The 17,048-nt window shown below is 41.2% G+C and overlaps 1 protein-coding gene across 4 annotated transcripts in view; it reads right to left on the bottom strand.

Annotated features, from left to right (window-relative positions):
• gask1a (golgi associated kinase 1A) overlaps positions 1–17,048 on the bottom strand; it is a 45,531-nt gene that overhangs the window by 11,342 nt on the left and 17,141 nt on the right. For all 4 annotated transcript variants that reach the window (XR_003675832.1, XM_028471240.1, XM_028471242.1 and 1 more), the window contains exons 2-3: positions 11,551–12,492; positions 6,710–7,114 (exon numbers count right to left, since the gene is read on the bottom strand). Coding sequence is in view for 3 of the 4 variants with exons in the window: in XM_028471240.1 (XP_028327041.1) it covers positions 6,710–7,114; positions 11,551–12,492 (1,347 nt within the window). In the remaining variant the exon portion in view is untranslated. The remainder of the gene's footprint in view (positions 1–6,709; positions 7,115–11,550; positions 12,493–17,048) is intronic.

Here is a 17,048-nt window from a genome sequence, read left to right as displayed (position 1 = left end):
TCAGGGTCGCGGGGGTCTGCAGGTGCCTATCTCCAGCTCTGTAACTCAAGTCTTTCGAGTGAAATCCAGTGACTGAAGCCAAACCAAAATTCATAGGACATTATGAGCACAGAACAAGGCAAGGCAAGGCAAGGCAAATTTATTTATATAGCGCATTTCATACTCAAGGCAACTCAATGTGCTTTACATGATAAAACATTCAATTGTTTAAAATCAATAAAAACATTTAAATCAATAAGAACAATTAAAATCATCAGTAAAATCAATTAAAATCATCAGTAAAATCAATTAAAATCATCAGTAAAATCAATTAAAATCATCAGTAAAATCATCATTACATCAACAACATGACAAAAAATCTCTCTCTCAATCATATGCAGTAGAGAAAAAAAGTGCCTTTAACTTTGATTTAAAAATGTTCACATTGGATGCTGACTTCAGCTCCGCTGGCAGTTTGTTCCACTTCTTTGCAGCATAACAACTAAAAGCAGCATCACCATGTTTACTGTGAACTCTGGGCTCCACTATCTGATCTGTGTCCATAGATCTGAGAGACCTGCTGGGTTCATACCTGACTAACATGTCACTGATGTATTCTGGACCAAACCCATTCACAGATTTATACACCAGCAGCAAAACTTTAAAGTCTATTCTGAGGCTGACTGGGAGCTAGTGTAAAGACTTTAAAACTGGAGTAATGTGCTCTGACCTCTTTGTTCTGGTTAAGACCCGAGCTGCAGCGTTCTGAACCAGCTGTAGCTGTTTGATGTTCTTTTGGGGGATTCCTGTCAGAAGACCATTAAAATAGTCCAGTCTGCTGGAGATAAAAGCATGGACCAGTTTCTCCTGATCTTTCTGAGCCATTAAACCGTTCACTCTGGAGATGTTCTTTAGGTGGTAGAAGGCTGTTTTTGTGATAGATTTGATCTGACTGCTGAATGTAAGATCTGAGTCAATCAGAACACCAAGGTTTTTGACTTGGTCTTTAGCTTTTAAAGATCGAGACTCAAGATAATTGCTGACAGCAGTCCTCTTTTCCTTGTTACCAAAGACAATCACCTCCGTCTTGTCATGGTTTAGTTGAAGGAAGTTTTCACTCATCCAGCAGTTTACTTTTTCTAAACAGTCACACAACACCTCAATGGGACCATGGTCATCTGGGTTCAGTGATAGATATAGTTGTGTGTCATCTGCATAGCTCTGATAATCAACCTTACAGTTCTGTAAAATTTGTCCTAAAGGAAGCATGTAAAGGCTAAACAGAAGGGGTCCAAGAACAGATCCCTGAGGACATTGGTAATCTGTCAGATTCAAAGTTTCCAATGCTTACAAAATAGCTTCGCTCCTCCAAGTATGACTTAAACCATTGCATTACTTACTAACAAGGACCAAAAGAGGGTGTGAAGCCCATCCAGCTGGGGAAACCTTCAAGAAAGAAAAAGCACAATAAGCCGAAAATGAACAGGCCTAGAACTATAAAGAAAACTATGTGGGAAGCCTTAATAGCAGACCTGAGTGTCTATGATAAAGCACTATATAAAATCCAATGCATTATTATATCTTAAAAAAAAAACATATATATATATATATAATATCAGTTTAAAAAATCAAGAGGCATCTGAAATCCTTGATGTGTGCAGAAAAATGATGGCCGAGGAAGAAAGAATGGACAAAAACTAACGTCTTTAGAGACCCATTACCTTTTTGAAATGCCTTTTCACCAAGAAGACGACATGTACTCTGAAAACCATAAAAGAGGCTCTAAACTGCTTCTGAGCGCTAAAATGGATGTTGGCCCTCCCAAATGGAAAGAGGTAGAGAACAGTCAGGCAGGTAAGGATTTTGTTAAGCCTTAAAGTGTCCCACGTGGGGTATATAAGAATGCCCCTAATGTTCTTTGCTTTTTATGGAGGCTAATGCATTCTGCCTGGATGAAACGAACAATCCTAAGGCACAATGCTAAGCCAGAGGACTACAGATACCTAAAAAGAAAGAATCCATTAACATCAGCCAACTCTGGCCTATCAGACTCTTCAATGTTTAAAGTAAGATATGATTTAGCATCATAGCTCAAAGGTTGACCAGCGACATTGAAGAAAACCAATTGGTAGATACCAATTAACAGGAAACTAGAACGTTGTTCTTCTGGGTGTCAGGGATGCAACCAGAGGACTCAGGTGACTTACAGTGACTGTTTATTGTCCATGATCATACGATCATCTAGGCATAGAGTTCATGAAAATATCTCCAATCCTTGGAACGCTGGAAACAGAGGACCTGACGGTGGCTTGGGTGACATGACAAGACAGACTGACAGAGACCGTGAGCAGGGCAAGCTAATTAGTAGGGGTGGGAATCAGAGGAAAACATCATCAGGTGTGCATGCAGGGGGCTGAGACTAGACAAGACGAACTAAACAAGACATGAACCTGACAGACGCAACCAGACCTGTGACACTGGGTACCTAAAGAACACCAGCATGATCTGCTATCAGATGCATCTGGCCAAAAGGAGAGCAACTTGCATGTGGTCTTTTCCGACCTTGACAATGGCCTTGGCCCAGTTCCATGCAATATTCTATGGAGCGTCTTAAACTTCTTTTCGTGCCTGATTCAATTGCAAACTTGGTGAAAACCTACCACCAGGACCTGCAGTTCTGCTTCTTCTTAGCTGACCTCACCACCATGTAGCAGAGCCTAGAATTCAGCATTATGGCTGGCTGTACCATATCTCCCCTAACAAGTACCATGCCCATGTAGGTGATCATTAGAGCAGGGGTTCTCAACTCATCTCACCCTGGGACCCACAATTTGCCTCGGTCATCAAATCGCGACCCACTTTTCTTTTTTTTTTAATTCAACCAACCAAATGTAGTTTTTTTTTTTCAAAGATAGCTGCTGAAAACATGCATAATAATCTTTTTTAAAACATAAATCAATATATTTTGCTGTGCAACATGCATTTCACAGCAGGCCTGTCAAAAGAAAAGTTTCTTTCAATATGAAAGACCAACATGATAGACATTAAGTAGTTTTCTTTGCCCAGCTTTCCTCGGCCCACCCACTTTTGGGTCCCAACCCACCAGTTGAGAATCACTGCATTAGAGCATTAAAGTGGGTGGTCTGTGGAGAGTAGGCCTGTGATTTTGCTGTAGAATAAATTGTCCCACAAATTATTGCTGATAAATTATAATGTCAACATTTTTTAGACCAATTCAACCACCAAAGTGTTGAAAGGGCATTTATAGACAATATAAACCCTCACCACAACAGCACCATGCACCAGATGTTAGCTAGCCAAGATGAAGATCAAGCATCAAGCATCTCCATCACCAAACCAAAAGTTTCTTCATCAACCAGGAACCAGAGCCACCCATACCGTTAAAACCAGACAAGGTAAAAAAACAAAATTCAAGCAGAATAGGTTAAAAACAACCCCTCTTTGCTCCCTTAAAAGCTGAAGTTCTGGTGCCTTCAGTGTAGCTAGCTCACTCACCTCTTATGGCCACTGACCTTTATTATTAACATCCCCAACATAGGCTTAGCACATCCGCCTCACAGCAAGAAGGTCCTGGGTTCAAGTCCTGGGGTGGACACTTGGGTCCTTTCTGTGTGGAGTTTGCATGTTCTCCCCGTGCTGTGTGGGTTTCCTCCGGGTACTCCGGCTTCCTCCCACAATCCAAAAACATGACTGTAAGGTTGATTGGATTCTCTATATTGCCCATAGGAGTGAATGAGTGAGTGAGTGTCTGTGTTGCCCTGTGATGGACTGGCACCCTGTCCAGGGTGTACCCCCGCCCAGCGCCCTATGAGAGCCGGAAATTGGCACCGGCAGACCCCCGCAACCCTGATAAACGGGAATAAGCGGGTATGAAAATGGATGGATGGATGGATGGATCCCCAACATAGCAGTCAAATAAAGAATAAACAGGGCGGAGGAAATGTGAGGAAATGTTTAGCAATCATCAAATGTTGAGCAGCATTGTACGGTCATGGCTTTCTTTCCCTCTCATGTCTTGTAGAAGAGTTAAAATAATGCTCGATATTGGACAAAAAAGCTGTAACGGGATCTGGGCCTATGTAAGAATAGATCCCTATGGAACAAGGAACATCAGAGCAGTGAATGTTGGTGATCCTGGATGGCTGGCATTGAGGAGAGCCTGCAAGGTCTCACAAGCTGTAAATGAAGTTTAAACAAGATATTTATTGCAGCTGCTAATTTCAGTAAATACATCACACGTTGCTCATAACTGAACGTGTTTTTTGGACTTTGTTGTCTCTGAATTAATGATTGTGCTGATGGTGTCCCTACAGTCCACCGCTACAAGCCTCTGTTGAAATATTCTTTGATAGTTTAGTAAAAACAGATTAAAACGTTATTTATTGTTTACTCTGTGGGCTCTGCCTCGTCTGTGTCTACTTTCCTCTCCTTAACGACAGATGAGGTGTTACGCGTGGTAGGTTCAGGTGTTTCCTGTCCTCCACCTGTAACAGACATACAGTGACGGTGCTATGCCACTCCCCCTTGGCCCCACCCAGATCAGACTTTTTTCTTCCCTTCTGTCACATTTCCCTCTGTGGCACTCACACTATTCTCAGAAGTGACAACATGCTGTCACTAACTTGCTTTTCATTCATTAGTGATGCCTCTACATGTGAGCACCAAATAAATACTATACTTTTCTGGCCTCAAGCACTCACAAACACCTCTTCCTTATTCTGAAATTCCTTTTCCTTGTGTTTTCTGCCATGACGGAGCGTAAAATCCCATATGTCAGCAGCTCGTTTAGATGCAATACTATTCATGTACTCCTTTGACCATTTATGGCAGAATGTGGGTATGTCGATGGTGGGACATGAAGTGAATCCAGCTGTGTAAACTTCTAGGTTTCTTATAAAGGAAAAAGTGCTTGGAATCATGCATATGCACAGTTTTATAAAACAGATTATTTATTTCTGTGTGCTATAATACATTTTTGGTACACAATCCTACGCATTGTTTAATAAATGAGGCAACTGTGCAACACCTTCAACGAACGATGAGGAACTGATGAGCATTGCAGCCAGTTGTTACAGATACGGGTAGGAACACACACAGACTCTTATCTTATCCTCAGTTCCCCTTTTTCACCCCAGCATTTCTGCCACTGCCAATGTGTGTGAGTCAGCGTGTGACTGAGCAGGTGTGCTCTTAGAGCCGGTGGTGTTTGGTTCCCTAATATCAGAGCCAGGGGAGGTGTTAAAGGAGCAGGTAGGAACAAGTGTTCAGAGAAGCTCTCATCGGCTCTCGGCCAATCAATAAGAGGCTATTAGAGCTTGGTCCAGTTTCAGGGATTGACTTCTAGCAGCGAGCGAGGGGGAAGAAAACTGCCTCGTGACTTATTTATATTTAGCCACACACACAGTCACTGAATGGGTGTTAGGTACACATGGGAAAAAAAATCAAAGTGGGTTTAAATTACTGCTGCGAATCATAAAGAATAATGATTTTCTTCTTATCCAGGGTAAACTCTGCACACACAACACAATATGTTTAACTCTAGATCTGCTGGAAAAGTATTACATTTGTACTCTAAACTCGACTGCCACTTGAACCAAGACTGGGATTATATTTGACTCCATATCAGGAATGGCTGAAGGACTGAAAAATAGAGACTCCATTATGTTAGTGGAGAGTGGAACTATAAAAACAGTGACTGATTTGTGATTATTTAACTCAGGAGTTTGATAATCATAATTGGAAAGATCCCACATGAGGCTAAAACAGGGGGATATATGGTGCTTTTATTTTGGAGGGAACTGTGATGTTTTATGGGATGTCATCATTCTTCAGACAACCAAAGTTAGTAATCGCTTACTTTTCTTCAAAGCAATTTTTATGTAAAAAAAAAAAAGTGTAGAATTTGAAAACTTTTAAAAACCACTTTATTTGTACTTGATTTTGTGGATGAAACTTGATATTTTCTGATTCTTCTTTTTTTTTTTTTTACAGAACATCAAATCAGGTGACCAGAAGCCTGCATTATAAAGCTGAGTTTCTCACTCTCAGATCAGCTGTACTACAAAGATGGTTATCAAGTCGATAATTTAAGCCAGAGTTTTCCAACCTGGCTACGTGTGCGCTCACATAAAAGGGAGTTTGCAGTGTCTGACTAATCACAAACATGGAGAAACTGTGCAGAACAGGGTACTTCATCATGGAGGAACACACAATGATTCTAAAAAATATAAAGAATTGAAATATATTTCAGGTTGAAAGCAACATGGTTGCCACAGCAAAAGAAAAGCTGAAAGAAAATTCGAGATTCTGTTAATTTGTAAGATTATACAATAACAATAAATAAAATAAACAGACACTAATCAGTTAATTTATTACACTCGCAGCTACTGGCGCCATTACGCTCTTGTGCCTGCAACGTTGTGTTTATGTACTGCATGGAAAATCATCTACTTTTCCACTTCCTCACAGTCACAAGGATGTATTTAGGTACCAAAACATGGTACCGTTTGATTTGAAGTGAATTAATACCAGGTCATATCGAAGTAATTCCTACCCTCCTTGGCCCTGTACATTTTCCTTTGGTTGACACATATGAAATGCTGAGCTAACTATCAATAAACACAGAAATAATAAATCATGCAACAACTCATCAGCAAAATAAAAATTTCAGTGTGGAGAGACATTTATATGTTGTTAAAGATTGTTGTACCTGTAATAAGAAGTCAAAGAGAGCAAGTCTTCCCCACTCAGAGTGCCAGACTCCCACACACGGTGGGGACTTCAGGTGTGTTTCACTCCCACAGTGAGCCTGCAGCATCTTCTGGTACTGGACCCAGGTCAGTTGCACTGAGTTCTGGTCATTGTCTCTGTCAGCGAGGTGCTGGATGTCTGGATCCCACCACACAGCAGGCCTGGGCGTACTGCGAACGTAGCGGTAGGGCAGAAGCCCACTGTGGAAAGTCCTCAGCACTGCAGGCAGACTTCTGTTCAGTCCCAGGACTCTGTCCAGGTGGAAGGCAAACACTTCAAACCAGTCGTCGGAGCGTTTAATCAGGGAGCACAGCCCCTGTTTGCAGCGCTCGCTGTGGGTGGCTTGTTTCATCAGTACTGGTCTCTGTGAAAGATAAATATAGTTATTTAAAGCTTATCTATGGTAAACATACTTTTTGTATTAATTTTATTTTAAGCCTTTAGATAATATGCACTGTAGGCAAAGTTGGAATGACTCAAACCAAAGATTAGCAGACACAGGGTCAAATTGGGTGGCTGCTGGAGAATCCTCTGAAGTATGGCTGGGAAAGGGGTAGGGGGGGTGCCAGAGCATGCTGCCTGAGTGGACTTGTGTCCTCTGTCTGGGAGTACCAGAGGAGACAATGCATGGTTTCCTTCAAGGACGATGAGAATACTGATATCAAGCCCCCATTCTCCTGGATGGGGCTGCTATGGGAGAGGAAATCTGCCACCTGGTTCCTCCATCACAGCACAGTACAGTGCTCACACACCGGCAAGGTGAAGCCCCTGTGCCACCTGCAGCAACGCAGCCAACCTTGTGGCCCAGGGTAATTGACCTGGGAGATCGCAGTGGTGTTGTCGACCACCAACCCCTGGGCTATTCGGTTCTGCCAGACCGCTCCCCATCCCGAAAAAGAAGCATCTTGTGTTGTCTCTTGAAGAAGCAGAACAAAACCCATGGGTATACCCTGTAGCACGAAGGATGGCTGCATTCATGGGGTCAGAGCCTGGACAAACTGTTGAGATACCCTGACCTCTCTGTGCCTGTGCAACCTGTCAACCAAACAGAAACTATTCTTCTCTGTCACGGCGAAGTGAAAAGCACAGTGTTCATAGGACAAGCTGTCGTAGTTCCAAGAGGGCAACAAGCTGCCTGCAATGAGTGAGAAACTAACGAAGCTAACTTTGATTCTCTTCGCCAATCAAAGTTACTGAAGTACACAAGAACGAACAAACTTACTTACGGGGTGAGATTCAAGTGCTTCAGACTAAACCGGAAGTTATAGACAGGGTCTATACCGTGTCTTACCGTGTACTCTGGCTCTCATGTAACATTGTTGGTTTAAAACTCGACCTGCACATGAGAGACAGTGTCATTTAGTACTCGAAGCACCGCCTCTGGTGGTTGGGAAGGACTAAACAACACGATTTGTGTTTAAACTACGAAGTGTATTTCAAATGAAATTAGACATTAGCTTGGTCAGTACAAACAATAACTGGATTAATCTTAGATGGGAATGAAATGATTAGAAAAAGGTGTTTTTTAGAATGTATTAATACAAATTTACAATTTATTTGTTTAGTGTGTCAGTAATGGTTATTTTATCCTTCTGTACTTATGATGGGGTCAGAATTATTCACTTTACCAAGTTACATTTGCAGTCCAAATCTCCAATATGTGTAGACAAATATACATTTGAATTCTTTTGTGTGGGGTGTCGGTTAAGGCACCCCACAGACACTGCAGACACTGCAATTTTTTCAATCGTTGTACTCAGCTCCAGCTTCTGCTTCAACAGCGATACCCTCACGAGGAGCGACTGGATTTCTTTTTTTTTTTTTAAAGGATTTTTTGGGCTCTAGTGGCCTTTATATGACAGTTGCTTGACAGGAGAGGGAGAGCAGGGAATGACACGCAGCAAAGGGTCCCGAGCCGGGAATCGAACCTGGGACTGGCTGCAGGTGAGGAACTACATTTATGGGGCGGGCGCTCAACCCACTGAGCTAAACACCACCCCGAGCGACTGGATTTCTAACATGTTTGATTTTCTTACAACCTAATGATTGCTGAACGGGAGCTGGTTGTGAGGTGTTAATCGCTTGTATACTATACGATGCACGACGCACAATTTAGCAGAGACTCGGCCCAAAAATAGACGCACAAGTCAAAAATCTGCTCAAAATGGGCCAAAATCGCACAGTGAATGCCCGCCTTTAGCGAGCTGGGATGATCAGGGTCAAAGGCGCCGATTACGTGGGTGCTTTGGGGTCAGAGCACCCACGGAGATGGCTGAGCATCGACATGTTTTGCTAGTGACCACTCCCCAGCAGTTTGAGTCCCGTGTCCTGGTCAATGGCTGCTGTGAAGCGAAGGAGTTAACTCAGCTTCGGCCCTGGAGCAAAGTTAGTCTCCTCCGTGTCTTCCAACCACGGTCTGAAGAAGGGACAGGAAAGGTTAACACTTGCTTGTTTACTACTGTAGGCCTAACAGTACATTTCCCTGTCGTGGGATGAATTAAATATCTTATTTATCTCAAAAATCACAAATTATGCGGAGTTACATGTGACTAGTTGCACTTTTAAAGGTTCTATCGACTGATTGTGAAGATAACCACTCTTATTAAAGAGGATATTTATGTTAGTATGAGTCTGTCGGGACAGGCAATGGGCTACACATCGACTCCTCTCTTCATTTCTGTAACTCAGGGCTTTGTTCCGCATTATTTTTTGTATGCTTGTATAGACTTATGGCGTCACCACTGTTATCTTACAGACTTTTAAACAACTTACACTTGAGCAGCAGCACTGACAGACACACACACAGATAATGTGGCTCTTTGTTTAAATCGCAGCAGCGCACAGGAGAGAAAACAAAATGAAAGGCTCAATCTTCTTACACCTGTATCATTCTAATCCCAACATTGGTATCAATACTCTCAATATTTTTGGATCCACACACGTCTAGCGAGCACCCACCTGCAAAAACACAAATCGGTGCCCCTGATCAGGGTAAGGTAGTTCAGGGAACAGCTCTGATACGGGTGTTCAGTTTCAGGTGGAGTGAATGAAACCGATTGCTCATCTGCTTTATATTCTAGCGAGTGGTTGAAGGAGACGTGGATGCACACATACTCACAGCAGGAACAGAAGTAGCTGCACTCAGAGACTGACTACTACACCCCATCGTTTAAGAGTATGAAATAAAAACCAAGCCAACCAGAGACTGTTGAAGGAACCTTTCTTATTTGAGGTACTACATTAAGCTGTAAGTCACCACCAGTGGGTGGACTCGGGTTACAACCTGAGGAACCACAGGCCTGTGAGCATCAGCACTCACTGGGACCCCTTCCACAACAGGCTCGTGGCACAGGACATTAAAGAGGGCAGATACCTCAGCACTCCACCCATTAAGAAACTGAAAAATGTCACAATTTATGTCATGCTCTCCTATATGCAATATATGAATTCAACTCAGGTTATATTTATTTATGTATCTTTTTGTTGAATATACTTCTGTTTTTTCCTTGTTTTGGACATTTACTTGGCTGATTTGTGTTGTTTGTAAAACAAATTCAATCTAATTCCATTGTACTTGTTCTTTTTAATGTGTACATATGGCAATAAACTATATTCTATTCTATTCTTTGTTTATTAAAATATTAATATCAAATCTTTTGAAGGAAATTACACAACAGATATCTTTAGAGTGTTATATGGCAGGAGGAGCATTTGTTCTCATTTCTAAACAATGGCTTTATCATTGGGATCATAACTTATAGTGGGGGCCTCATCCACTGGGTACTGGGTTTTTGTTGAATATGGTCACATCCCTGAAGTCCGGGCTTTGGGATTTCACAGAGGGGGACAATGAAAACATCTCAGGTTTCATCATAAATATCTCTGAGACATAGAGGGCAGTCAAACCACGTCATCGTTCAAATCGAGAGCAAAGAGGAACAATGGCAGCAGACAGACAGATGTGTTGCTACAATTCATAACTGAAATATTGTTCCATGTGAAAAGCATTTAGAGTAGTGCTTCTCAAAGTATGTGGTGCGCCTCCTGGTGGGGAATAAAGGTATGACAGGCGGGGCGACAAACTTTTCAATTTCATGCCAAATTCTGAGATCAATAACACTAAGCAAAACACCTGCACACAAAGAAAGCAATAAAGAGCAGCCTACGAATGTACGAAAAGTTAAAAGAGCATTCAATTATCAGACAATGTTAGATATGTGACTGGGAACAAAATGTAGTGTGGAACTAAAGTGTAAAAATAATGATTTAAAATGACTGAAAAAATTATTTCCTTTTTGGTTTTATTAAGCTTTTTGCCACAGATTGCAGTGTTACTTTATTTCCTGTATTTTTTACTAATTCATTAATAGTCATTAACTAACACTTGTTTCATTATGAAACATGATGTTACTTGTCCCCTGTTAGTTTATTTCATACGTGTACTGAATTTCCTCTTTTGTCACAGATTGTAATCAATGTTTTATTATTTCCTGTACTTTTGACACTTTTTGGCACCGGCAGACCCCCGCGACCCTGAACAGGAATAGGTGGGTCTGAAAATGAATGAATGAACTTGTTCTGTTATCTCAATACATTTGAAAAAGTGTCACTTGTCAGGATTATTCGGAAGGGAACAGGCTCCAAAGTTCACCTTTGTTCAAAGTGGGGAACACCCAAAAAGTGTGAGAACAACTGATTTAGAGGATCAATACAAAGCCACACACGACCACTCTCCCAGTGAGATAAAAGACGTGATTTAGAGCGAGGATGATGACTTTCTCTGTATCGAGCCTAGTGTACCTGTTGGTGTGTTGGAGGATCCAGCCCCACCTGGAGCACCTGTCCATGTGCAGCCACTCTCGCCTTACTCATCACATCACCCTCAGCAAGGAGCTGCATCTTCAGAACGTCATCGTCACTGAGCCAAGGAACAGTTTTCCGGCTGATCCGGATCTTTCTGTGGTCAGTGTTTAAGAAGTCGTGCTCCCTGAAGCTCGGACACAATCCACTGCTTTGTTTCTCTGTGAGGAACTCAAATCTGTGCAAAGCTTTGCTGATGTGTGTCTTATTAGAATGATTCTCAGCTACATTATGTTGTCTTTTGATGTTCAGATGTTTGGTCGCAGCCTGTTTGAGTTCTTTTGGCTTGGCCCTTGCATAAATTTCATGTACTTTTCTGTCGGTACTCCTAAGGCTCTCCGTCTGTCTGCCTGTGAAGGCTTTTACCTCAGCATTGTGGTTCGTGGCCTTAATTCTATGCTTTGGCTGTGTGTTGTTGACAGTGACCTCTGAGAGCGAGGAGGGTTTGTGGTGGCCGGTTGATCGAGTGGCATTTGGAGTCTCTTTTCTTTTGGAGGTTTTAATTTTGAGTGTGTCTTTTTTTCTTGTTGTGTCAGTTTGTCTTCCTTCATGGATGCTGTCACCACAGTCCCTGAACTGCTTTGGCAGTAATGAATGAAGAGATTTCCTTTTATCTGGGCCTGTTCTCTGCACACCTCTGTGGAACTGAAGGAGTGGCTTCCTGAAAGCGGCAGCTAGCGGTAGACGTATAGCCTCAGGTTGGGATCTTAACTCTCTCGCAGAGCTGAGAACACGGGATGATCGACGGTCAATGTTGGAAGGCGGCGATGGGTGTGGCAGAGTGATAGACCTCAGGAATACTGTGAGGAACAGCAGCAGGAAAGAGGAAAAGAGAAGGGCCCAACGTTGGCTGCAGCACAACTTGGAGCACACTCGCCAGGCCTAAAAAAGGCAAACACAAAGACACAAAACACAGATCAGATGGAAACCACAAGAACCATGATTATAGTGGAATGGGATCTTGAATGTCAAAGATAGCTTTTCTCTCAAACTAACACAGAGCTCAGATTCCTGCAGTATGATCAAAGTCACACACACACACACACACACACACGCTCACTGCAGAGAATAATAGTTCACAAGCATTGAGTGAATACTTGAAGCAATGCAGAGTATTTTAAAAAAGTAATCCAAACGAAAACAACTGGAAATACGATCATGTCAGCAATGAGAGGGTATCAGTGTTAGTGTCCATGTGAGATGAGTGTGGCAGGGATACAACACTTACAGTTCACAGCAAACTTGAACTTCCTAACAGTGGTTTGGGCATGAAAGGTTCTATAACATAAACAGAGCTATCAGCATACAACCACAAAGCCTTTCTTCAAAGTGTGTAGAATAACTGTTAAGGACAACATCTGGAATTAAACAGAGAGAAGCAGGCAATTGTATTAAAGTGGTATCAAACATGTAACCAAAAGAAAAAAACCAAGCCCTGTCTGTGATATAATATGACATATCTTAATATGGTCAATTGGAGGCGTTTCTAAATGTAATTGAGCCTGAACATGCATGAGCACGCTGCTTTAGATCAGATGGGATTGCTGTCTGCATGGGTGATAAATACACAAGTGTTTTGTACTTAGGAACATTCCAAATTCAGTCGTACAAACAAATTAACAACCTTTTCTATGCATAGATCTTTTAGCGGAAGCAGGCTTGTAATTGCAGAGTCACTGGTTTGAATCTCACCTGTGCCATCACTGTGGGATGTTGACTGCTTCTCAGGCGCTACACCGTGGCAGGCATTAGTTAAATGGCAACAACAAATTTCACGTATGTAGCTCTACATATGTGACAACAATAAAGGTGATCTATCACCCCCTATTCAGAAAAAGGTAACTAGATTACACAGATTGAAATGATATTTCATTATAAACTCTATGGGAGTGGAAATTTAAAGAGTAATCCTGACATGACCACAACATGACATGTAAATGCCGATTGGCCGAAATCTCCAAAATGGCGATTCCCACATACAAAGGCATGTTACATGCTTTTTAGGCCAAAAACATAGAAGAAATTTCTGCCAAAAATGATTTACAGTTTTATTATTCAGCCTTAAAGCATTCATTGGATGGGTTGGTATCACTTCCTTGCTGCTATGTTGTTGACAACTTTTAATAGTGTCTAAAATTATTCAGACGTTCTGGTAGTTACGCTTATTCTAAAAGATGTCAGAGAGGTTTATGCTTTTACTTCTCGCCTCTGTCAGATTTTATCTGAATCCTTTTTTAACAGTACAGTCAACAAGGGTAGCTCAAGCTTTCTACTGCAATGGATTTTGATTGCAAAACAGGTTACACTGGCACTGGTTTAACAGAAAGTAAATGCACCAAATACACATCTCTTGACACTTTCAGATGTAATATGATGTGATGTGTGCTATGGTAAACAGTAAAGATGAAGACACAAACAGAATTAGTCTTGTAACACAATGGGCCTGTACTCTATAGCTGAATTTTCTGTTATCGCTCTAACTTCTTGGATTTAATCTGTGTGCTGTACGATGGTGTTGGTTAACTTCTTACTGAGGTAAATCACCATGGTAACTTACGTTGAACAGCTACCCTGGTCTGGACCAGGTTAAATGCTAAGATAAATTCAGAGCCAGTATGAAAACCCTGTCTCCTGACTAATCAGTTCTCTAGGAAAACGAACTGCACAAGAATGGGCGAGAGACAGGAGAGAAAGAATACAAATGGATTGATGCAGTCCTTTCATTTACCCGATGACATCCTATAGGAACTGTATAGATTTTTATCAGATGGACGCTGGTGGCGATGCAGAGGGCCTCAGTCCTGCAAGATATTACTAGCTGCATAAAATAAAATAAAATTTCCACCTTATGATGTAGGCTGTGCTGTATGAAGGCAGCATCAGCCAAGGTGAGGTGGATACGTTAATACAAACACGCCTGAAACTGATCATAGTGTATGTTTATTCTCCCATGAATTAATATTGTATAATCTCACAAATTTAGGCATTAACAGTCATCGGTTCCTGCATCACTTCCTTCCTCCTTTTTTCTGTTGTTTTTGCCCTGAAATATGGATTTAAATTCTTCATATTCTTAACTAATCTTTGAAGACCCACAGATTATTGTGTGTTATATGTAAATATAGCAACTACCAAAACAAAGATTAGACTCTCTTCTTTCATCAGGAAAAAAATATATGTTTCCACCTTTTTCCGTCCTTTAGTTATCAGTTTAGTTTGCTTAAGGTGGAACACCTTCCTTGATACTCCTACTCCACCATGATCACCATCATCTCCTCCAACACTCTTACCGCGAGAACCACCGCTAAACAAAACCTGTTCACGTGTAAGTTGCCTGTATTTCCCATCTGATTTTCCGCATTTTGCCATTCTCTCTCAATCTTTCCTGAAATATGGATAAGTAGGAAGTAGCCGTGGTTTCTACTTTGCTACCTGTGATCGGGTATCCAAAGAGCACTGTTGCCACCTGCTGGCTCAATAAAATATTGTCTACAAGTAAGTATCTTTACTGTACATGGAAGTTGCATAAGTATATAAGTCAACGTTACTAAACCAAATGACGTCAATAGACGTCAATGGCTGTCAATGAGTTAAATAATTATTCCTCAATTGTGACGTATATGGTTTCTTCGTGTTTGTGATTGGTCAAACGCTGCAACGCACGTAGCCAGGCTAAAATCACCTGGGTTAAGTGAAAGCGTTGAAATCTAGCTTCGTAGGACAGCTGCTCTGTGACAGAGAATGTTTGGTTAAGTGACGCTAAGGGAGAGATATCCAGGATATATTTATCCAGCTTCATAGTTTAGGTCCAGTATGTACAGTGTGTGATTCCATACCTGTGTATAGGTGCTGATTCAGTTACCTGATGCCACCTCATACATGCTCTTTCATGCTCTCTTTCTCTGACTTGTTGTCCTTCTTCTTTCAAGTGAAGGAATGTTTCAGGCCCTCGAGACTTCTTTCCCATCTTGGAGCTATTACAAACATTCCCAGATTCCCTCTCTATGTGAAAGGATTTCATTATTCTTCCTGTAAAGCTGGCTGCCTATGCTGAGTGAACCTGACAAAAACATTCACACATCCAAAGTCAGAGTCGGTACAGCTCAGAGATTCAACCAACCCTGTTAAACTCATACATCAATGCACAGATTATTATGAAAGAACCTGCAGTAAACAGATGTTTCACTCATGTGAAGTGTACAAAGACATGCCAACAATGTGGATGAGCTAGCATCAGATATGAAAAATAATTGAGAAACACTTTATAAAACATTACATTTTTCTTTTTAATCATAAACCACATGAAAATGTTCATACTCAGCACTTGCTCTGTACCTGTATAATTCTCAGTATGACTCTCAGGGGCTCAATCCCACTGATTATGCACATGTGACTCATCCTCAGACTTTCTGCAGAGCAGGATGATCACACAAGCATTTGATTCAGGTGTGGGAACAGGAAGACAGTGTGCAAAAAAAGTCCGGTAACTAAAAGTCAATCCTCTAATTAGGGCGGAATCTGCCACTACTTTCTTTCTGGCCGCCTTCTACTCTTAAACATGTTCATAAATGATTCCTTACCCCTTTAGCACCGAAAGAATATCTGTAATATTACATGAATATCTGTAAAAGTCACGTTTTTCTATTAGCTCTGTCTGCTAGCATAGCATCTCTTCTTCACTGCACAGAATAGCTGCATGCCAACCGACTACTGGGTTACCAGCACCCTCTGCTGGTCCAAACAAATATCTGACGTAAAGACAATGCAGAGTGGTTTTTTACATTTTACAATACATTTTCAGTTGCACTTTTAAAAAGAAAAATAACTATTATGCAGTTTCGTATTGTTTACTATAGAACCAGAATTTAAATTAATAAGCTTCTTCTTCATTTGTATTATTGAAGTTAAATTGCATTGTTTTGAATAGTTTATCCAGGGATTCTTTTGACAATGAAAAATAAAAGGAAAATAGTACAGTATTTTCTCGTTTTTTCCCAAAAAAAATAATATTTTTCAATCATTATTTGTCTACAGTCCCATTTTGTAAAATAAATCGTGAGAGAATCGTATCGTGAACCCAATTTCCTGAATGGAATCGTATCGGGCGTTCAGTGAATCGTTACATCCCTACCTCTAATAGATTCATCCACATCCCCAGCCTCTAGAACAGACATGGGCAACTTTTATCACAAGTGGGTCACAAACCTGTGATTGTATCTTTTCCTACATTTTGTTGACATTTTTGTTTCTGGAGTTATTTTAAGCCTATACTACGAAGTTGAAAAAAATGTATGAGGGATATTTCACCGTTAGCTTCACTTAACCGAACATTCACCGTCACAGCAGCTGTACTACAAAGTAGGTTATCCACATGTTTTCTTAGATTATGTTTTCCAACCTGGCTATAGAGCGGATTCATCAAGCCAGGTGAAACCAAT

Source organism: Gouania willdenowi, chromosome 16, assembly GCF_900634775.1.
Source record: "Gouania willdenowi chromosome 16, fGouWil2.1, whole genome shotgun sequence".
In the NCBI taxonomy this organism is placed as follows: domain Eukaryota; kingdom Metazoa; phylum Chordata; class Actinopteri; order Blenniiformes; family Gobiesocidae; genus Gouania; species Gouania willdenowi.
Note: the sequence above shows the minus strand (reverse complement) of the source record. Positions and strands in the feature narration are given on the sequence as shown.